Source organism: Lepidochelys kempii, chromosome 14, assembly GCF_965140265.1.
Source record: "Lepidochelys kempii isolate rLepKem1 chromosome 14, rLepKem1.hap2, whole genome shotgun sequence".
Lineage (NCBI taxonomy): Eukaryota > Metazoa > Chordata > Testudines > Cheloniidae > Lepidochelys > Lepidochelys kempii.
The window spans coordinates 22,771,257-22,794,085 of record NC_133269.1 but is presented as its reverse complement, the minus strand read 5'-3'; the positions used below and the strand labels follow the sequence as shown (position 1 = coordinate 22,794,085).

Genomic DNA, 22,829 nt, shown 5'->3' with positions numbered 1-22,829 from the left:
CGTCTGTGTCCATGTCCTCATCACAATTATCCTTTTACTGGCGTCTCTTAGCCCGGTTCTGCACATACTCCAGGATAATGCACGAGATGTTTACAATGCTCACAACAGCAGCGGTGAGCTGAGCAGGCCCTGTGCTTGCCATGGTATGGCGTCTGCACGGGTAACCCAGGAAAAAAGGCGCGAAACGATTGTCTGCCTTTGCTTTCATGGAGGGAGGGAGGGGCGACTGATGACATGTACCCAAAACCACCCTCGACAATGTTTTTGTCCCATCAGACATTGGGAGCTTAACCCAGAATTCCAATGGGCAGCAGAGATTGCGGGAACTGTGGGATAGCTACCCACAGTGCACCGCTCCGTGAGTCGAAGCTAGCCATGGCATTGAGGACACACTCCGCCAACTTAATGCGCTTAGTGGGGACATACACAATCGACTGTAAAAAATCGATTTCTAAAAATTGACTTCTACAAAATCGACCTAATTTCGTAGTGTAGACATACCCTTAGTCTTTTGTATCTACCTCTCACTAGCAGATAATCTTTCAGCTAGCGGTTCCACCTATTTACCACTTCATCTCTCTAAAATAAAGAAATAGAGTATCTAATAAAATGCTAATTTATAATCTTTAACTTAACTCTGCAGCCCCTAATTCTGGTCTGGCACAATAAGATTTTAAAAACTAATCTTAGTCTCTGGAGCTTCTGTGCATTATATATAAGACCTTGGCAGTGGGGAGATCTTCACTGCTCCTCTTTAAGAGCAAATAACCTTGTCTGACAAAAGCATTAGCAATATGAATGTCAAAATAAAGGATCCCTTGGGCATTTCAATAAACAATCAGAGCATCAATTTAACACATGAACAGGACAGTGCATAAGCTAAATAGATTCTCTTCAAGGCTAGATATTACCATATGCTTCCCACTACAATGAACCAAACTACCATAAACCAGTGGAAGAAACCCGGTTGATCTCATTGTGCACCCAGTTACACCAGTGTAGGAGAGAGGAGAATCTGCCCCAACATGCCTAGTGTTCGTCTTTGACTCAAACTCAGACCATCTAAAAACAATCTTTGCCTCCTAATGGCAGGCTGGAGGTCTGAGCAAACCAGAACAGTACTGTGTAGAATACCTATTTTAATACAAAATATTACATTTGGAGGGGCAGGGGGCAGAGACAGTCACAGCTCAGCCAAAAGAAAATACCCCCCGCCTATCTGATTTTCTATTCTTTTAAAATTATCTAGTTTGGGAAAGCAACTTTACAGTTCAATTCACACTGCTAATTTTCTTTGGCAAAAGACCATGTTATCAATAAACACCGGCTAAAATCCCAATTATAGTACACGATACCCACCCATGATACCCACCCTGCTACATAGAAACAGAACAGAGAGACGTGGAAAAATGTAACCATCAAAAAATAAAGGCAGGTAACAAGCCTATCTGAAATTACATGCCAAGCAACTACATTAAACAATGCTAAGTTTGTAAAGTCAAGGACTAAAAAATTAAGGAATGCCAGAATGAAGGTTGCCCATCCTAGTGCCCCATGGCCCTCCCTTAATTCTTTATACCAGTATCCCCCTCTGCTACCCCATCCCCGCCCTCCCCCAGTCCAGCTCCTCACCTCCCTGCATTCCAATAAGGCAGCTTACTTGTTTCTCCTCCTTCCTGCCAGCAGGGGGAGCATTAAAAGCGGGGGAGGGGGTGAAGGAGAGAGAGAGAGCGCGAGAGAGAGCCCGCATGTCCTTGCACTCTCGTTCTAGTGCCCAGCACCAGGGTGGTCCCTAGCAGTTGGGAGGTGCAATTGCAGGGAAAGACCTGCTCAGCCTCTCCAGATCTGAGATGGGCCACACTCAGTACAGATTAAATCTTTGGAGGATTTAGTTGCCGAACTCTAAAAGGTCTCTATTGAGCATGTCCCAAGTGAGATTTTCAAAGGTTCAAAACGTAACCAAATATGGGCAAAGTTTGACAGGAATGAAGACAGGCTATGCAGATGATAAAGTGCTGTTGGCAGATTCAGAAGGCCTGATGAAGTTAGTGGAGTTTATAAATTAATATGGCAAAGAATAGAGTCTAGAGTTGAATGTGGACAAGACAGAAAACTACGGTGGCAAGCAAGGATTCTGTGAAATATGCACAATTCCAGTGAACGATACCTCCAGACAGCAAGACAGACATTATTGCTGCTTAGGAAGCATCATTACAGAAGATGGGAGATCGGATACTGAAGTCAGCACCAGAGTAGCAAGAGTGAAAGACACATTCTGGAATAATAAACACCTGATGAGAGGGAACATAAATCTGTTTATATTCCAACTCTTAAAAAAACTTACATTTGGTTTGTGTTAAATTACAGCTGTGACACACGTACACACAAACAATAAAAGAATAAAGAACCTACAATCCTTCGAATGACGGTGTTATGAAAGAATTATGAAAACATCATGGATAGACTGTGTAATCACCAAAAAAGTATTGGAGATGATTGGAACTCTCTAAGCAGAGAGCTTATGAAAAGAAAGTCAATGTGCAGGGCACATTTTAAGGGGTTCAGAGGGCAACGCATGTTTACGTGCACTGGAAGGGAAAGTTGATGGCAGAACACATGGCAGAAAAAAGTTATCTTGGATGGCATGACAAAGTGGGTTTTCCCCCCTTGTTGTTATATGTGAGTCTTACGGCCTTGTATTAATACTGTGTGTACCTCAGTTTCCCTGTGGACTGCACCATTGCCTCGGTGGTTGGAATATGGGTGTCTGACTTTTGCTGAGGCCCTTGGGGGCAGGTGAGGCTGTCCACTTATCTGCACATAAGCAACGGACGGGCCCTTTGTACCTTGAGAACCAGGAGGGGGATGCGACCAGGTGACACTTTGCCCGGGAAGCAGGACAAAGACCATAGGAGAGGCAATGGGCGTGTCAGAGGCCAGACAGCTGGGTCCAAGACAGTCTGCTGTGGTGGAACTGGAGAGGAGGGGAATCCAGGGTGTCTGGCCTGGGGTTCCCCCAAGATGGACTTTGCTGTAATTCATGATGTCTGTGCTTACAAGATCTGTTCTACGCTGTGTTCCTGTCGACCAACAAACCAACTGTTTTACTCACTGGCTGAGAGTAACTGCTGACTGCAGAGTTGGGGTGCAGAGCCCCTCTGGCTTTCCCAGGGATCCCGTCCAGGTGGACCTGCTGTGGGAAGTGCACGGTGAGAACAGGGGTGCTGGATGCTTGGAGGTCAGACCCAGGAACGCAGTAGCCAAGGAGGCTTTTTGCCTTGGGCAGCGTGCCCTGAGGGGAGTCACGCTACACCAGAGTCCTGGCTGGCTTCATACAGAGCAATCCCAGAGCATCTGGCTGGTGACTCTGTGACAGATGGTCAACGTGGTATCCTGGCTGAATTAAAAAGAGTATTCATCCACACAGATTAGCAGAGAATCATCTAGAATGGTTGCAAACCTCCAGTAATGGAGATAACACACAAGAAGAGGACGACAAAAAAAGGCACCTCACTGGCAGCAGGGTCATCCCGTGCCAATTTCAAGTCCCTGTTCCAAAGCATGGAGATGCCAGGGCACCTCAACAAAATGGTAAGAATTTAACCTGGTTAAAACAATGTATTTTTTCCCAAACCCTTGTTCTGAAAAATGCCTCCAACTTTTCAAAAACACAACCTGAGGCAGACATCCAGCATGGACAATTTCAGCCCAAACAGTTCAAGTTTGGAAAAGTTGTAAGCCACTGAAAACAGGCTTTGATAGGGTGCATCTACACAACATTTTGGAGTGAGTCTCCCAGCCCAGGTCGACAGTCTCGAACTAGTGGGGCTCTCACTAGAGCTTTGAAAATAGTTGGACAGCCCGTGCTTTGAAGTTGAGGCTTAGGCTGGAGCTGTGGCTCTGAAGCCCACCAACCTCCCCTAGACTTCAGAGCCTGAGCTCCATCCCAAACCGCAAGCTAAAAGCATGAGCTGTCCAGCTATTTGTAGAGCTCTAGTGCGAGCCCCATAGCCTGAATCTGTCGGGCCAAGCTGGGAGGCTCATGCGAATATACTTTATATAGATGTACCCATAATGGGAAGGGTTGAGTAACTTTCCTACAGGCCTCTATCTGTGCTGCCTACCTAATGCATCAGGGGCATTGAAATTTTCAATCAGGTGCTCTCAGGAAAACACATCAGCTGGCTTGATAAATCATAGCTGGCTGCCTTGTGTTATTGTCATCTTTAGTTTCATTCTTGCATTACAGCCTATTTCAGAACACTGCAATCTGCATATCTTTAGGACTTATATTTCAGAATGCGTTTCTACCCTGATGCTTGAACAAAGATGCCGTGATCTGAACTGACTGAGCATCTACTTTACCGTGACATGTAGAAATGTTACCTACAAGAGTATGCTCTGCTGGAGTGAGCAGAGGGGCATGATTTAGTTTTGTCTGCTTCCCGAACAAGGGATCACCACTGTCTATGGCATAACAGAGAACCAGACTAGCCCTTGATACACTGTCTGTGGTGTATACTACTACCTAAGCGGTATTAAAAAAAAAAAACACACTCAAAATGCCTGCGGCTACCAGCAGAATTATCTACATTAACATGCCCAGTGGCACTGACTGATGGGGGTGGCAACAGAAGGAAATTATTGGAAGTCTAGTGTCCTTCCCCCTCCGCAATCATCTGCAACTCTAAGGCAGTACAAAGGATATATGCTTACAAGTCAGGCACCAAGGTATCACAATGAAGCATTTAAGTGCGTGGGGCTTTATGGATATTTTTTAGGAAAGAAAATTATTTACAATGTCAGTGATCACAAAAGGCTTCAAAGTCCATAATAGATTTACTCCATCCAGATGAGTTACAAATTGGTATTTCATTATCTGAATTTGCCTTTTATTTCATTTGAAACACATATCCATCCCCATGTTATAACACTGGGTAATGAATCAGAATCCTAATAAAATTATTTGGTTCTTTGTTTTAAAATCACCCCAATGTTGTCTCTTTAGAACCTTAACTTACAACACTTTAGAAACACATGGTATCTTTTTATCTGGTCACGTTAACCTCAATTATGTTTATAACTGAAATATACAATCTAGTTTAAGCAAACACTTGTGCCCAGTGCTGCTCTAATTCTACAGATGTCTACAATTAATTTTGTAGATACTCAATCTAGAAATCACTACTCATGGTGCCATTTCAGTGTCTGAGTTTAGCTGAGCATTACCTGCCATTATCAAGGCTATTTCTGAAAGCAGATCTCTACTAATCATAGAATATCATCCTTGGAAGGGACCTCAGAAGGTTATCTAGTCCAACCCCCTGCTCAAAGCAGGACCAATCCCCAATTTTGCCCCAGATCCCTAAATGGCCCCCTCAAGGATTGAACTCACAACCCTAGGTTTAGCAGGCCAACGCTGAAACCACTGAGCTATCCCCTCCCCCCAACCACTGAGCTATTGCAGTGCTATTTAAACAGGCAAGAAAGCTGTATCTTCTATTCAAGTGTTGCACAGTGAAGAGTTCTGTTTATACATAAGACGTTAGTGGAATATCCAATTTTATCCTGCTTTATTTCTCACTCTGGTTGGAACATTACAAGAAGTCATTTAATTCAGCTTTCTGGTCCAGTGAGGCACTGATTACTAAAGTACTTCCATATGTTACATTTATTTATTGTAGAAGGGATCAGGGAAGAATTCTAACTATCTGGCAATTGGTAAACATTACAGGGGATCAATTTTTGACATAGCCGCCATAGTTCTGCTTTTGGGAATTGCTCAGTGATGGAAATGGGCTTGAACGGTCTGAACGTCAGTCTGGAGGGACGTTCCTATCTCAATCGGGTCTGAACCATATCAGCGGTCTCACTGAAACCTACCAACACCATCTCACCTTCTACATAGAGTTCAAATGCTTCCCTGTAGATTTCAAGCTCTGCACAACTCTGCGGTACCCTGCATCTCTCTCCACTGTCCACCTCCCGCTGACCTTGATCCTCAATACACACCTTCCACCTCAGGAACTCCTTTTGCACTGTGTCACTTCTCTTTGACCCTCCTTTCATGCTGCCCTACCCTGGAACTTCCTCCCTAATACTGGTGTGGAAGGCTGTGAAAACCCTCCTCACAACACATTTGTCCCACAAAGCTTATCAGTGGAGCTCTGTAGCTCTACCATTTCAAACACTGCTGCAAAATTGGGTGAAGAATCCACCTTCTGGTCATGTGGTGCTTTGTCCACCTAAATTGTTGCCCACTGTTCATCCATGTACACTATAAGGCCATGGGACAGGAACTGTGTCTCTTGGATATTTTGTACAGTGGCCAAGCACAATATTAGTGTTCAACAAATCAAAAGAAAAAAACATTAATAATGCCACAACAACAATGATGTGGGTGAACCAGACAATCATTACATCCTCAAATGAACTTGCACAGAAAAATCATAAAAAAGAAAACACCATATCACCTTGGGACAAACACTTTTCATGGTGATCACTCCGTATCTGATCTTTCAATACTCATCCTCAAAGGAAATCGGCACAACACCTTCAAGAGCATGAGAATTTAAATATGTAACTCTGCTAGACACAAAAAACCATGGACTCAGAGACGCTGGTTTTACAGCTTATTACAACAATGTATAACACCCCAACACTGCCTGCTCCCTTTAATTACCCACTTCAAACCCCTTATTTATAAAACATTCTAACCCTCAATTGCTCATTTCATTTCAAGTGCCTGCCTACAACGTTCATTATTTAACAATCTGTCCCAGCTTATACTTAGCTCACTCTGATTTTCTTCCCCAGACCTGAAAGAGAGCTCTGTATAGCCTGAAAGTCTGTACCTTCCACCAATAGAAGATTATCTTTTTTTTTAATTATTATTACTACCACCACCACCACCTCATCTACCTTGTCTCCAACATTAGTAATAGTCGTTTGGGCTTTGAGTCAAGGCAAAAATGACAATGGTCAGCTCTTCTGTTTGCTATAAAGGATTGTGCATGCTTGAGAAACTACACACTCTTAATTAGCGATTAAGGAGATGACAGAAGACTAGCTTTGAAAAAGCAGGGATCTCTTCCTTCCTTCCCTCCACCTCCCCCACCATTAGATTGAAAGTAACCTGCCACTTTCATTCTGGACTCAGATTTTGTTGTGATGCAGATAAGGGGAAATGAACTGAAGAATCCCCCTATGCTCAGAAAAAGCACTAAAAATATTTCTGCTAACATTCCCAATATACAGGCCACTCACCTGCAAGGTTGCAATTCAACCATTTGAACACAGTTCTTTCCTTACTCGCAACTCATTGAATAGACCACCTCACCCCCTCCCCAGCCCACCACTGGGGCCAGAGCTCTTTTGGGAAGCAGTGATGCATATGAACCAAAAGGTAAAATGGCTTTGTTTGATATTCCAAGATGTGCACAGGTTTTCATTTTTTTGCAGAAAAAGATAATCCAAAGATTTAAAGAAAAAACACAGTAAGACAACTCCTAGAACTGTTCAACACCTCTCAACCAGGCTTTCTAACTTCCAGGCATTATGAATCCCAGAACACAAGCTTGCATAGCAGCATAAAGTGACTGCTCTTCTCATAATCCAGGATATAGGATTTCTGAGGCCTTTTCTATTACAAAATAAAACACTTTCTTGTAGTTCTTTGCCTATTTTCATAGGGTTAGTGTGAAATGCAGGAGAATCCAACAGGTACAGTTCACAAACTGACTCAAGCTTAACGGGTAACTGACTTCAAGATGTCCTTACCGGTTCCAGTAACATCTCATGATGATCGAATGACCAGGGGTGTGGGTTTCTTCTTCTGTGTTGTAACCACCTAGGTTTTGACTCTCCTGCAAGCTTTCTGCAAAATCCATTAAATGGCTGTTAAGCCCACTTGATGAAATCACCACAATACAATGCACATGGCCCCCACCAGTCTTGACTCTCCCCTATTGCTGAACATTACACAAGTCCTGATGGATATTTAAGTAAGCCATGAGGCTCATCCTCTAGGCAGCAGATGGATCCACATTTGCACAAGTCTCCTAAGCAAAAGGTAGAGAGGATTGAGGGACGCCATTACAGCAATATAACTTTTATAAGGAAAAACTCTCCTAGCTTATTCCATAGCCCTCCTCTTTGTAAATTATCTTAAGCAAGTAGGCCCAAGACATTGTCATGTTGTTTTTGTGTAACTGTGTCTCTTTAAACAGAGCCTCAAAAAGGGATGTATAATAAGTACTAATGATTTAAGAACACTGACAACGTGACATCTAACGTACCATATCAGAGCACCTCAGAGGCGTGAGACTCAAAAGGAAATCCATAGGAGGATCAATCAGACCCAGTTAGCGGGACAGACAGGAGAGGATTTGAAACCCAGTCTACAACAGTTCCCTGCCCTTAGAGAAACACCAGACAGCCTGCACCCAAAAAGCATACGCTGGATGCCTGAGATCAAGGCATCTATGAGGGAGATGATCAAAAAGGCTCGTTATTTTAGTCATTTCCTAGCTTTTCACACAAAAGCCACCCTGAGCCCATGAAGTCGGAGGACATACATCCTACTGCTACTTTGTTGCATATATAGATTATGAAAAGCTGAGACATACAACTCAATTGCTGGTCATATTCAGGTGTCAAATTTCCTTAAATATGGCCTGTATAGGAAGAGAGATTGGGTTTGTGCCTTTCTGCTTCCTCAGACCACTTTCAGACACTATAAAAAAGATGTGGGACATGTGTAAAAAAAAAAAAAAAAATCCCAACACAATAGAAACCCAGCTCGTCTGCCCCTTGACCCTCTGCCCTTCCCGGAAGACTACGGCTGGCTGTGGAGCTGGCAGCATTAGGGAACACGAGATGCTAGCTACGAAGTGAAATTAACAGGGAACATTACATATCCCCCACGGAGCTTACCTGGGTCCCTGGGTGCCAATAACTCAGGGAGGGGCATGTTCTTGGATGCTAGGAGGCCAAGGGCAGACACAGCCTGCTAAGCAAGCCAGAGGGAGAGAGCAGAGACACTATTTCAGGCGACAGGCCAACTCAGAGGAGGAACACTGTCTGAGCAAAAGTTGGGTGAGAGTCAAAGGATGAACAAGAAAAAGGTCAGGAAAGTAGAGCTAGCCTGACCGATCACAAAGGTCCCCAGTGAGATGGCCTCCCTGGGAGGACTGTGAGAAGAGAGAAGTTATCTGGGGAGAGTGTGCAGCCAGCCACTGAAAGGGTAGGACTTGCTGTCTGGTGAGCTTGTGCATCCCAGGGTGTACACAGGGTCCACCTGAGAACTGGCCTCTGGGTGCCCAGAAGCAATACCCCTAAATTTGGTCCTTTCCCTACTCAAGATAACTCTCAGTTTACAGGTAAAACTCCCTGTCCAGTCAGGCTGAGATAGATCTTCAGCTCCCTAGATAAATCAGTTACCACTTGGCAAATGATGCACTTGCTGGGTCAGGGCTGCCTGCCTACAATGATAGTATCTAAATTCTAGGCTGGAGATTAGGAGTTAGGATTTTTTAGGACGGGGTGTTATAATCTGCACCCTGATCTCTGTGTCCCTTTATGGTGAGGGGAACTCTCAGGAACAGAAGCAGCCTGATTCCTGTCTGAAGAGGACACCTGCCAACTGTGACTGTCAGCCCCTCTGAGGAGTCCAGATTCAGCTGTAAACCTGAGGATCATTCATGGAATTGTGAAGGCACCATCTTGTAGCTAGAGAGGCAGATAAATTGCTTGGGAGACACTCCCCCAATTCCCTGAATTGCATTCTCAAGCCAGCGGGTAAGGACTTTTATTACCTACTGTCTATTAAACCTGTGGAGGGTTTTGCCATCTTATCCCACATGTGAGTCTTTTGGGCTGTGCTGAACTAAGTCAGCTAAACTGTTTAATTGTTGCTACAGAAGAGATTGTCCCAGGTCATCAAGGGCGCCCATGGAGAACACCTACCAATGGGACACAATTTTATTCTTGCTGTATCAGCTCTCAAGCAGGGAAATTCATGGCTGCTATCAGCATAGGAGGGCACTGGTGACCCTGAGAATATTGGATTACCCTGTTATATTTATTTGTTGTTCAATACAATTATTCTGTTGACTATATTGTGTGTAAAAACAACGAGGAGTCCTTGTGGCACCTTCAAGACTAAAATGTATTTGAGCATAAGTTTTCGTGGGCTAAAACCCACTTTATCAGATGCATGGAGTGAAAAATACAGTAAGCAGTACATGTACACACACACAGAGCACATAAAAAGATGGGAGTTGCCTTACCAAGTGGGGGATCAATTCAATTGGCCTTGTTAGCACTGACCCCCCACTTGGTAGGGCAACTCCCATCTTTTCATGTGCTGTGTGTACACACACACACACAGAGCTTACTGTATTTTTCACTCCATGCATCTGATGAAGTGGGTTTTAGCTCACAAAAGCTTATGCCCAAAGAAATTGGTTAGTCTAAGGTGCCACAAGGACTCCTCGTTGTTTTTGCTGATACAGACTAACATGGCTACCCCTCTGAAACCTGTATATTGTGTGCGTTTATGTTATTCCTTGGGAGTCTGCCATTATCTGGCAGGTAGCTCAGGGTTACCCTGTGCTTCGAATTTTCCTTCCAAGATGCCCCGGTGATCCCACCAGGAAGGAGTGAAGAGGTGGAAGAACCACCAAGTAAATTTATCTGGGAAGAGAGTAAGGAAGTTACATCCCGCTGAGCTGATCCAGATCAAGCCAGATCAGTCCATCAAAACCCAAAAGGAGACTGGCATTAAAGAGATAACCAGGTGGATAGTGGCACTACAGTTTTTTTGTTCACACTGTTAAAACCAGGGGGGTGGGTTGTTGGTTTCATTAAAAAAAAAAAAATTACTCAAAAACCTGAACAAGCAGTTGGGAAAAAGCTCTTTTCTTAAAAAACTAATGGCAGATTAAGTTTGCCATTCATATCTGACACCCACCAATAAGCCCTCCAACAAAGCCAAAGGTAAGACCTGACCGGCCTGATGCTTACAGTATAAAGAACAAGGAAGAAAGAAAAGCTTTGAAGCCGCCTTTCAGGGCTTCTTTATCGATCTTAAAGAAATAAAACAATGTTACACGACCAGTCTTTCTTATGCACTTCTGATCACCTTTAAGATGAGAGGAGGGAGACCGCTTCCCCCGCACAGAATGCGATGGGTGAGTTAGAGACTGACTAACCATGGAAAAATCCACATAATTGAGAAGACAAATGTTGAACAATTATTTTACAGCTTGAACTATTCAAGGAAAAAAGCTAAATCTGCCAAGAGGCCAGACAGATTCCCTGTATGCACGTATTAGTATGGAGCAGCCGAGTCAAGCTTCAGAAATGTAATGCTTTTATCTTCATCCAGTTTGTGCTTTGGTGGTTATCTGTTTCTGAAAGCACTAAATAAAGCAGTAAAAATGTTGAAGGACAAAAAGGATGGACTCCACATATTGTGTGTGTGGCAGGGTGTACGTATGTGTGTGGGGGGGTGTAAAATGGAGGGGGGCTGCAGGAAAAGAAAGGAAGGTCTCGTGGTTAAGACAGCTACATAGTGACAGGGAGAACTGGATTATTTTCCTGCCTCTGCCACAAAGTTCCTGTGTGTTACTAGGCACATCACTTAAACCAAACTTTTCACAGGTGGTCACTAATTGTGTGTTCCTCATTCGTTGGGTCCCCACCTTGACAACATAGGTCTGACTGGCTGAAGTGCCAAACACCCACAGCTGCAAGCTGAAGTCAATGGGAGCTGTGCTTTGAACATAATGGGCTACATAACCCTTTACGTACCGTGAAAAATTCAGGTCCCAGGCATCTCAAATTGGGCACCTAAAATTGGTGGACACTTCTGATCTTAATTTCTCTGTAAAATGGGGATAGTACCACCTCCTTACCTTGCTGAGGTTCCTTGAAAAATAAATTTATTAATATTTTGGAAGCAGATACTTAAGTGATGAGCGTCATAGAAAAGCACAGTATGAAATTAATAATTCTGTCTTCAGATCAGGATTTGCATACTGTGCAGTAAATATGGCAATGGGGCCACACATTCAACAATGAGGCTAAAACAGATACCACAAATAGCTGCTCTTTAAGCAAGCACCATCCATCCTGAACACTGAATGAGAAAGGGATCCTATGGGAAAAAAATAATGTGACCATGTCATTAAAGATTATCATAATTCATACGCACAAGGGGACCTGACAACCTTAATTCTGGCATTTCTTATATTGAGGCTGTGTATTCTGTTAATGAGATGATTCAGGACAAAAGATTATCTGACACAGGTTGTAAATTTTTTCCCCCATATTAGGTTAGTTCTAACTAAACAACATGCATTAAGATGCAGAAAGATTCCGCAATTAAATGGAAAGCAATTCTGCTCTCAGACTATAAGCGCAGGGAGGCTAGATAAAAATTAACTACTGCCTGAGGTCAGTCACTCCATGGGTTATGGTTATGTTAAACTTGAACATTAGAACCGTGTGCCTCTCAAGAGATTATTTTAAGTCTGATCCTGCAAGGTGCTGGGCAGCTCCTGAACACCCTCAAATCCCAGTGACAAGGGGAGCTGAGAGAACTCAACCCCTTTCAGAAGAAACTCTGTGTTTTGCAGGATCAGACCCTACATGAAGGAAACAAATATTGCTTAAACAAGAATGTTAACATTTTTAAAGTTAAAAATATCTTAAATCATTCCTTATTTACCAAGCTAATGCTAACAATGAGATAATGCCCCCAACCACAATTCTTTAGTATTCAGAGCTCAGACATATTCTCTGTGTACAATGCTAATTGGCTTTGACAATAAAATAATGCTCTTAATATTCAGAAATGTAAAACCACTTCAGAATTCCACTTTCTGATTAATTACTATAGAACCTCTGAGTTATGAACACCTCGGGAACGGAGGTTGTTCGTAACTCTGAAATGTTCATAACTCTGAACAAAATGTTACAGTTGTTCTTTCAAAAGTTTAAAAACTGAACATTGACTTAATACAGCTTTGAAACTTTACTATACAGAAGAAAAATACTCCTTCACCCCCGTTTTTTAATAGTTTACATTTAACACAGTATTACACTGTATTTGGTTGGGGTTTTTTGGTCTCTGCTGCTGCCTGATTTTGAACTTCTGGTTCCAAATGAAGTGTGTGGTTGACTGGTCAGTTTGTAACTCTGTTTGCTGGGTAAGAGGGAAATAGCTGTACCAGAAAGGAAGGATAGGCCTCTGGCAAAGATACGGAACTGGGACTCAGGTGGTCTGGTTTCAAGTTTCACCTCTGTCACAATTTCCTGTATGATTTTGGACAAGTCACTTAATCTCTGTGCCACAGATAATACTTCCTTTCTCCCACCCTTCACCTTGTCTTATTTAGATTGTAAGATCTTTAGAAAAGGGTCTCTCTCTTACTAGGTGTACATACAGCCCTAATGTCAGCTGAGGCCTCTACTAAGATCCTAGTCATTAATAATTATGTGCTAGACTGAGTGTCATTTGTGACACATACACACGCTACATTGTGCGCCAGGCTAGTTACAGGCTTTGAAAGTCCTACTGAGGAAAATTAAGCACTCATTTCCTCCTACATTTGTGGTTTCAACAGCATCCATCACCATAGTAGTGAAGCGTCTCAGCAATAAGTAGCCTTACAGGTTTCAGAGACAGAAGGCTGGTTCAGTTATAAGGAATGGATTTAATTATAATGGAAAGTGTTGGATCGACAACCCTCAAGTCTGCCATCCTATTTGTCTACAGAACGGGTACAGGAGAGGCAGCAGCAGGGACTTTTCTCCACACTGTCCTACCAAGCTGAGTCAACAAAGAGTCTTTGTCAGTCTCAATTCCCATTCAATCCTCAAGGTCAGACTGGCACTTAATTAGTATCAACTGGGACCTTATAGCCCATGACTGATCCATTTCATATGCACCTGAAAATAGTAATAGCCTTTGCTGACTAATAAACCTGGATCTGAACTGGTGACCAAGAGGAAAAAAATGAACCCATTCCCTATCATCAATCCTGAGCCATCCATTTGCGGATTCACTGCCTGTATTCTGGTACTGATTAGTCCCATTAGCTAGATGGGCTCTGCAACAATACAGACATAAAGCTTGATTCTATTCTGGTTCTTGCAACAGCAGCAACATTGTTAAAGTTCCAATTACAACATTTTCCATTACTGTTGATAAAGGGGAGGTGATAAGCGCAGACAGTCACTGCGGTAGTTACAGACATAATTCTGGGCCAAATTCTCTGTTAGCATAGCTCTACTGAAGCCCACGTATTTGCACTAGTAGAGAATTTGTCCCTTTGTCACATGGATGGTGCAAAAGATTGTAGGTACATGGGCAAATTTAATGTTTATAAAAACTTTAACTCTGTATTTCCAAGCTTTTTCTTTTTGGAAATCTGATCCTTAACATTTCTTAACTTTCAATTACGCAAAGGTGTTCTCTGTTAAGTTAAATTAAGATAGTAAAGACAGATCCATTACTTCAGAAAAAAATCCTTTGGAACTTTTTAGTTATTAACATAGTGGCTATTAATATAGTGATCCACAGCATTTTGAAGATTCTCCTAACTAATAAAAACACTAGCTGCAAACACAGATAACCCTCTGTCCACTTTAAATAATGCATTTTTGCATACTGTACTCTCATGTGAGTATCCCACAGTGAAAAACAACATCTCTAGGAGGGTAAAACTAACAGCATTCAAAGTTTCTGAAAGCATTCCCCAAAAATTATTGCACTGTGATTGCCTCATCAAAAGGGCCAGAGGCCACTTACTTGATCTATTCCATGCTTTTCTTCTTCCATATCACAAATAGAAGAGGACATGCAGAAAATTTTCCAAGACCAAAGTTGGAACTAACGATGGAAACCCTCATCATTTATCCCCCACCCCTCCCACTGCTAACCAAGATCATCAGAGTCCTAAGTCTGTTTTTTGAACATCAGCAAAAGTTACTTCTCTTTGGTATCGTTTCTGTTTTGTTCTCCACTGCAGCTTCCCACAAAATAACATGTATGCACTGGATGTCCAAGCAGATCTGAAAAGCAACCCTAGGGATACAGTCCAGCTGGCAAACATTTAGCCACCCTATTTCTAGAATACTGATTACCATAGTACTTCGGTAAGGAATGACGTGAAATCCCGTTAAAACTCAAGAGTGACCCAATGAAATCAAGATGTCTGCTCATAGAGGCCCTGTGACCAATAGCGGATCTAGACTTTTTTTTTGTAAGTGCAATCTTGGCAAGAACATACTTAGCACTTCCCACCTGCTAAGGTGATCCAAATTACAATATGCCACAAGTCTCTTAAAAATCCTGGATGTATTACTATCTTCAGCAGCTTGGTCAGACTTCGGCAAGAGACCATCTTTCCAAAGATGACATTTAATCGTTTTTGGTCAGACGAGCCAACACAATAGCATTTACATGTGTGAACCATGATTAAGGAATAGCTTCAACAATTGTCTGGCATGCCTATAGCACTCCCTGGGACTGGAGAACCTCTTATTGCATTGCTACACAACGGGCATTAAACTAAAAGAAAAAAAAATACCTGCAGGCCATTGCTACTGAACTAGAAAGAGCCCAAACCTCAGCAGAGCAGACTGTCTGAGCTGCTGCTGGGAGAGAGCAGTTAGCAACAGTGGTTTTGCCTACAAACATAGGTTGCTTGGGAAATGGTTAACCAACAAAATTCAGAAAGGTGGATCAGTGCGATTGGCAGAGGTCAGATCAATTATAAGGCAGCTGAAGTTTTAATCACAAAATATTTAATTCCAAATCTTTACAAGTGAGGAACAGACCTCAACCTAGTTCTAGGAAGCAGGAACTCCCAAAACAGACTAGCTTAGTGACCCAGAAAATGAGCTTCCCATAGAAGTGTATAGTTTCATGGAAATTTTGACTCCAATACAAAAATATTGATTCAGCATTCAAGGAAGATGAACTTCCCCTGCTTCACCGAAGTATGTATGATGCCATCACCACTCAGCCCTAAGAAGGAAAAGATTTTGAATACAATGGCGATTACAGGGCAGTTACGTTTGTCCATTTTTGACTGTATAATAGTGACCAAATATTGGCAAAGTGTGTGAAAAAGATCAGTTGAGAGTTACATACAGTGACCAAAATACAAAAAGTGTAAAGGGGCAGGAAGCCACTGGATAATACATGCAAGGGATTTCAGCTTTTCCAGTGGGCCAGCGGCATGGAATGGCCAGCTACCGTGCTCCACGCCATGGGCGGAAACATAAGGGAAAAAATAAAGCATGGGAGTTCAGCTTTGCCATTGATTCACAGAGAGAAGCTAAGTCACTTGCTCAGTGCCTCAATTTCCACACTTTTGCAAAGCGCTTTGAAATCTACAGCTGAAGTGTGCTATATAAATGCCAGGTATTATCATGATGATTGCAAGATAATGAACAGAGATGGACAGGCAGTTTTAGCATTCTCCCTTCAAACATGGAATCTGGTCAAAACTTCTGGGAGATCAGCAACAAGAAGTGGGTGATGGTCACCGCTTATCACTTAAAAAGAAAAGGAGTACTTGTGGCACCTTAGAGACTAACGAATGTATTAGAGCATAAACTTTCGTGAGCTGTTTATTAGTCTCTAAGGTGCCACAAGTACTCCTTTTCTTTTTAAGTGATACAGACTAACACAGCTGCTACTCTGAAACCTGTCATTTATCACTTGGAACTCTTAGGTAATGGTTGTCATTTTTACTGACATTTGAAGCAGTGTTGTCGAGTAGCTAGAGCGGGGTGGGCAACCTTTTTGGCCTGAGGGCCACATCTGGGTATAGAAATTGTATGGTGGGCCATGAATGCTCACAAAATTGGGGGTTGGGGTGCAGGAGGGAGTGAGGGCTCCAGCTGGGGGTGCGGGCTATGAGGTGGGACCAGAAATGAGGAGTTCAGGGTGTGGGAGAGGGCTCTCGGCTGGGGCAGGGGTTTGGGCTCTGGCTGTGGGCTCTGAGGTACAGGAGGGTGGGACCAAGGGGTTTGGAGGGCAGGAGGGGGATCAGGGCTGAGGCAGGGGGTTGGGGCGCGGGAAGGGTTCGGGGCGCAGGCTCTGGGTGGCACTTACCTCAAGCAGCTCCAGGAAGCAGCAGCATGTCCCCCCTTCAGCTCCTATGCGGAGGTACGGCCAGGCGGCTCTGCGTACTGCCCCATGCACAGGCGCCGCCCTTGCAGCTCCCATTGGCCCCATTTGCTGGCCAATGGGAGCTGCGGGGGTAGCGCTTGGGGCGGGGGCAGTGTATAGAGCCCCCTGGCTGTCCCTAGGCGTAAGAGCTGGAGGGGGGGCATGCCGTTGCTTCCGAGAGCCATATGGAGCAAGCCCCCGACCCCACTCCCCGGCAGCAGCTTGAGGGCCAGAATAAAACATCTGAAGGGCTGGATGTGGCCCCCGGGCCATAGTTTGCCCACCCCTGAGCTAGTGGAAGGGACTGGAAGTCAGGACTCCTGGGGTTCTACGCTACTCTTACTAGCCAGAAGCTAGGACAAGTCAAACCAATCTGAAAAATAGGTTTAAATAACCTGCCTACTTCAACAAGATGTTTTGAGGATGCATTGTTTAGAAAGAGCTTTACACAAAAAGTGCTATGGGGTACACTTACTCTTACCAACACTACAGAGCCACAAAGCTGCATAGGAGAAAACACAGACAGAAGATTTTGGAGACCCCTCCATGTTTAAAGAGAACATAGATCACAATCCAGATTACAAGATGTCAAAGACTGATGTTTCACTCAGAACTGGAAAAATGGCCTCTCTTGAGGATTCCGTTACTGAGGGTAAAAACAGCAATCAAAGTGTTTTGGTTGGTATTTAAAAAAAAATAAAAAGATGGATAATTTAAAAGACAACTTATGAAATTAGATATTTAATTGAAAATTTCTTTATCCACATGGGGCAGAGGGGACTTAATTATGCTGAGCATCTTTTCCTAATTTCTCTGTTTGCATAAGGCTATTTCCTAATATAGAGGATGAGTAAAGGGCAACATATTCAAAACAACGGATAAAAATCACTGGTTTGGTCAGAGAGAGGATGTCAGACAAGCATGGGAAAGCTATTCTATATTAAGCCTACTCGGGTAGCCTCCATCGAGCTCCCTAACTGTGATTTATATTATCTAAACATTAACTGGAAATGTTCACTTAATATCACATCTGACAAAATATAGGGAAGAACACTGATTCATGGAGGAGGCAGATTGACGTACACAGTTAATTGGCAAGTAAAGGGGTCTTTGCCTTCTCAGTGGTTAGATACAATACTGCTCAATGACAGACCACATGGATCAAATCTTCATGCCAGAGAAAACTGGCAGTATTTTCAAAGTTCTAACTCAACCATGACTATATTGTGAGGAATGAGCGAAACCAGAAGATCTGCTCTCAGAGGATTCAGTTCAGGTCATTTGGACAATTAAGTTGATGACACAGCATCTTTAAACAGCAGATTATTTATTATTTGTATTACCTAGTGTCTAGGAGTCCCAATCATGGACCCGGAATCCCATTGTGTTAGGTGCTGTACAAACCCAGAACAAAAAGATGGTCCCATGCACAAGGGGTGTATCTGATCAGCTTTACCAATTAGACACCAGAATCTAAAGAAAAGATAGATTTTCAGATCCCCGTACTTCACTTAATTTGATCCTACCTTTAATTTCCTGAAATCCTCAAAATCCAAATCACTTGTATAACACAATATGCTGGTTCTTTAATCACTGGCCACAGACATTCCCATTTAATTAATAACAAAAGGCTAAAATTTTTAATGAGACCAAGACAGGAAGAACCCTAATGGGATCCAAGAGCAAACAACTAAAAGTCAAGTTATTCACACATGGCTACTGTTACACGAGATGCTGCTGTTAATCAGACGTGCTAAGACACATCTCTTTGCAAGTAACCTAACTTTCCTTTATGGATGGCCCTGAATACATTAAGCCCTGATCTACACAAGGAGTTGAGGTCGAATTTAGCAGCGTTAAATCGATTTAACCCTGCACCCGTCCACACGACGAAGCCCTTTTTTTCAACTTAAGGGGCTCTTAAAATCGATTTCCTTACTCCACCCCCGACAAGGGGATTAGCGCTGAAATCAGCTTTGCTGGGTCAAATTTGGGGTACTGTGGACACAATTAGATGGTATTGGCCTCCGGGAGCTATCCCAGAGTGCTTCATTGTGACCGCTCTGGACAGCACTCTAAACTCAGATGCACTGGCCCGGTAGACAGGAAAAGGCCCACGAACTTTTGAATGTCAATTTCCTGTTTGGCCAGTGTGGCAAGCTGGTGACCATGCAGAGCTCATCAGCAGAGGTGACCATGATGGAGTCCCAGAATCGCAAAAGAGCTCCAGCATGGACCAAATGGGAGGTACGGAATCTGATCGCTGTATGGGGAGAGTAATCCGTGCTATCAGAACTACATTCCAATTTTCGAAATGCCAAAATCATGGAGCAGGAATCAATTCTGAAGCACTTGGAGAGGAAAGTGATCAGAAACAGTCAACATGGATTCACCAAGGGCAAGTCAAGCCTGACTAATTTAATTGGCTTCTATGACGAGATAACTGTCTCTGTGGATGAGGGGAAAGCGGTGGACGTATCATTCCTTGACTTTAGCAAAGCTTTTGACACTGTCTCCCACAGTATTCTTGCCAGCAAGTTAAAGAATTATGGGCCGGATGAATAGACTATAAAGTGGATAGAAAATTGGCTAGATTGTCGGGCTCAAGGGGAGGTGACCAATGGCTCCATGTCTAGTTGGCAGCCGGTATCAAGTGGAGTGCCCCAAAGATCGGTCCTCGGGCCGGTTTTGTTCAATAACTTCATAAATGATCTGGAGGATGATGTGGATTGCACCCTCAGCAAGTTTGCAGATGACACTAAACTGGGAGGAGAGGTAAATACGCTGGAGGGTAGGGATAGGATACAGAGGGACCTAGACAAATTAGAGGACTGGGCCAAAAGAAATCTGATGAGGTTCAACAAGGACAAGTGCAGAGTCCTGCACTTAGAATGGAAGAATCCCATGCACTCCTATAGACTAGGGACCGAATGGCTCGGCAGCAATTCTGCAGAAAAGGACCTAGGGGTTACAGTGGACGAGAAGCTGGATATGAGTCAACAGTGTGCCCTTGTGCCAAGAAGGCCAATGGCATTTTAGGACGTAATTGTTTCCCTCTATTCGACAGTGGTGAGGCCTCATCTGGAGTACTGGGTCCAGTTTTGGGCCCCACACTACAAGAAGGATGTGGAAAAATTGTAAAGAGTCCAGCGGAGGGCAACAAAAATGATTAGGGGACTGGAACACATGACTTAAAGGAGAGGCTGAGGGAACTGGGATTGTTTAGTCTGAGGAAGAGAAGAATGAGGAGAGATTGGATAGCTGCTTTCAACTACCTGAAAGGGGGTTCCAAAGAGGATGGATCTAGACTGTTCTCAGTGGTAGCTGATGACAGAACAAGGAGTAATGGTCTCAAGTTGCAGTGGGGGAGGTTTAGGTTGGATATTAGGAAAAACTTTTTCACTAGGAGGATGGTGAAACACTGGAATGCGTTACCTAGGGAGGTGGTGGAATCTCCTTCCTTAGAAGTTTTTAAGGTCAGGCTTGACAAAGCCCTGGCTGGGATGATTTAGTTGGGGATTGGTCCTGCTTTGAGCAGGGGGTTGGACTAAATGACCTCCTGAGGTCCCTTCCAACCCTGATATTCTATGATTCTATGAAAATGTGTCAAAATCTCCCAGGGCATGAAGGACAGAAGCCATAACAGGGACCCGAAGCAGTGCCGCGTGAAACTTAAGGAGCTCAGGCAAGCCTACCAGAAAGGCGAACGGCCGCTCCGGGTCAGAGTCCCAAACATGCCGCTTCTATGATGAGCTGCATGCCATTTTAGGGGTTCAGCCACGACTACCCCCAGCCGTATTGTTTGACTCCTTCAATGGAGATGGAGGCAACACAGAAGCAGGTTTTGGGGATGAGGAAGATGATGATGATGATGAGGTGGTTGTAGATAGCTCACAGCAAGCAAGCGGAGAAACCGGTTTTCCCAACAGCTAGGAACTGTTTCTCACCCTGGACCTGGAGCCAGTACCCCCGAACTCACCCAAGGCTGCCTCTGGGACCCTCCAGGTGGAGAAGGGACCTCTGGTAAGTGTACCTTTTAAAATACTATACATGGTTTAAAAGCAAGCATGTTTAATGATTAATTTGCCCTGGCATTCGCAGCTCTCCTGGATGTACTCCCAAAGCCTTTGCAAAAGGTTTCTGGGGAGGGCACCATGGTAGGACACTTTACCACTCCAGGCCAGTAGCACGTACTTGGGAATCATTGTAGAACAAAGCATTGCAGTGTATGTTTGCTGGCGTTCAAACAACATCCGTTCTGTATCTCTCTGTGTTATCCTCAGGAGAGTGATATCATTCATGGTCAAGTGGTTGAAAAAGGGTGCTTTTCTTAAGGGGACATTCAGAGGTGCCTGTTCCTGATGGGCCGTTTGCCTGTGGCTGAACAGAAATGTTCCCCACTGTTAGCCACGGGGAGGGGGAAGGGACTAGCCGCACGCTGGAGGGAGGCAAAAGGCGACCTTGAAACGAAAGCACATGTGCTATGTATGTAAGGTTAACAGCAGGGTTTACCGTGAAAGAGTAAGCTGCATGTGTTTCAAGGATCACAGGATCTTCTCCTTCCCAGAGGCTAGCGAAGATTAGAAGGCAAAAAAAACGCGATGAAATGTTCTCTGAGCTCATACTGTCCTCCCACACTGACAGAGCACAGACGAATGCGTGGAGGCAATGTCAGAGTGCAGGAAATCACAAAATGACCGGGAGAAGAGGTGGCGGGCTGAAGCTGAAAGGTGGCGGCAGCGTGATGAGAGGAGGCAGGAGTCAATGCTGAAGCTGCTGAAGGATCAAAGTAATATGCTCCAGCGTATGGTTGAGCTGCAGGAAACGCAGCAGGAGAACAGACCGCCGCTACAGCCCCTGTGTAACCGACCGCCCTCCTCCCCAAGTTCCATAGCCTCCTCACCCAGACGCCCAAGAATGCAGGGGGGGGGCCTCCGGACACCCAGCCACTCCACCCCAGAGGATTGCCCAAGCAACAGAAGGCTGCCATTCAATAAGTTTTAAACTTTTAAAGTGCTGTGTGGCCTTGTCCTTCCCTCCTCCACCACCGCTCCTGGGCTACCTTGGTAGTTATCCCCCTATTTGTGTGATGAATTAATAAAGAATGCATGAATGTGAAGCAACAATTACTTTATTGCCTCTGCAAGCGGTGATCGAAGGGAGGAGGGGAGGGTGGTTAGCTTACAGGGAAGTAGAGTGAACCAAGGGGCAAGAAGTTTCATCAAGGAGAAACAAACAGAACTTTCACACCATAGCCTGGCCAGTCATGAAACTGGTTTTCAAAGCTTCTCTGATGCGCACTGCCCCCTCCTCTGCTCTGCTAACCACCCTGGTGTCTGGCTGAGCGTAACCAGCAGCCAGGCGATTTGCCTCAACCTCCCACCCCGCCATAAACGTCTCCCCCTTACTCTCACAGATATTGTGGAGCACAAAGCAAGCAGTAATAACAGTGGGAATATTGGTTTCACTGAGGTCTAAGCGAGTCAGTAAACTGCGCCAGCGCGCCTTTAAACGTCCAAATGCACATTCTACCACCATTTTGCACTTGCTCAGCCTGTAGTTGAACAGCTCCTGACTACTGTCCAGGTTGCCTGGGTATGGCTTCATAAGCCATGGCATTAAGGGGTAGGCTGGGTCC

The 22,829-nt window shown here is 44.1% G+C and overlaps 1 protein-coding gene across 6 annotated transcripts in view; it reads right to left on the bottom strand.

Annotated features, from left to right (window-relative positions):
- The window catches only part of STX8 (syntaxin 8), a 175,774-nt gene that overhangs the window by 109,934 nt on the left and 43,011 nt on the right, over window positions 1-22,829 (bottom strand). For 2 of the 6 annotated variants that reach the window (XM_073310280.1, XM_073310282.1), the window contains exon 7: window positions 7,780-7,876. The exons of the other annotated variants lie outside the window; for them this stretch is intronic. In XM_073310280.1, coding sequence (XP_073166381.1) covers window positions 7,780-7,876 — 97 coding nt within the window. The remainder of the gene's footprint in view (window positions 1-7,779; window positions 7,877-22,829) is intronic. 6 annotated transcript variants of the gene reach the window in all.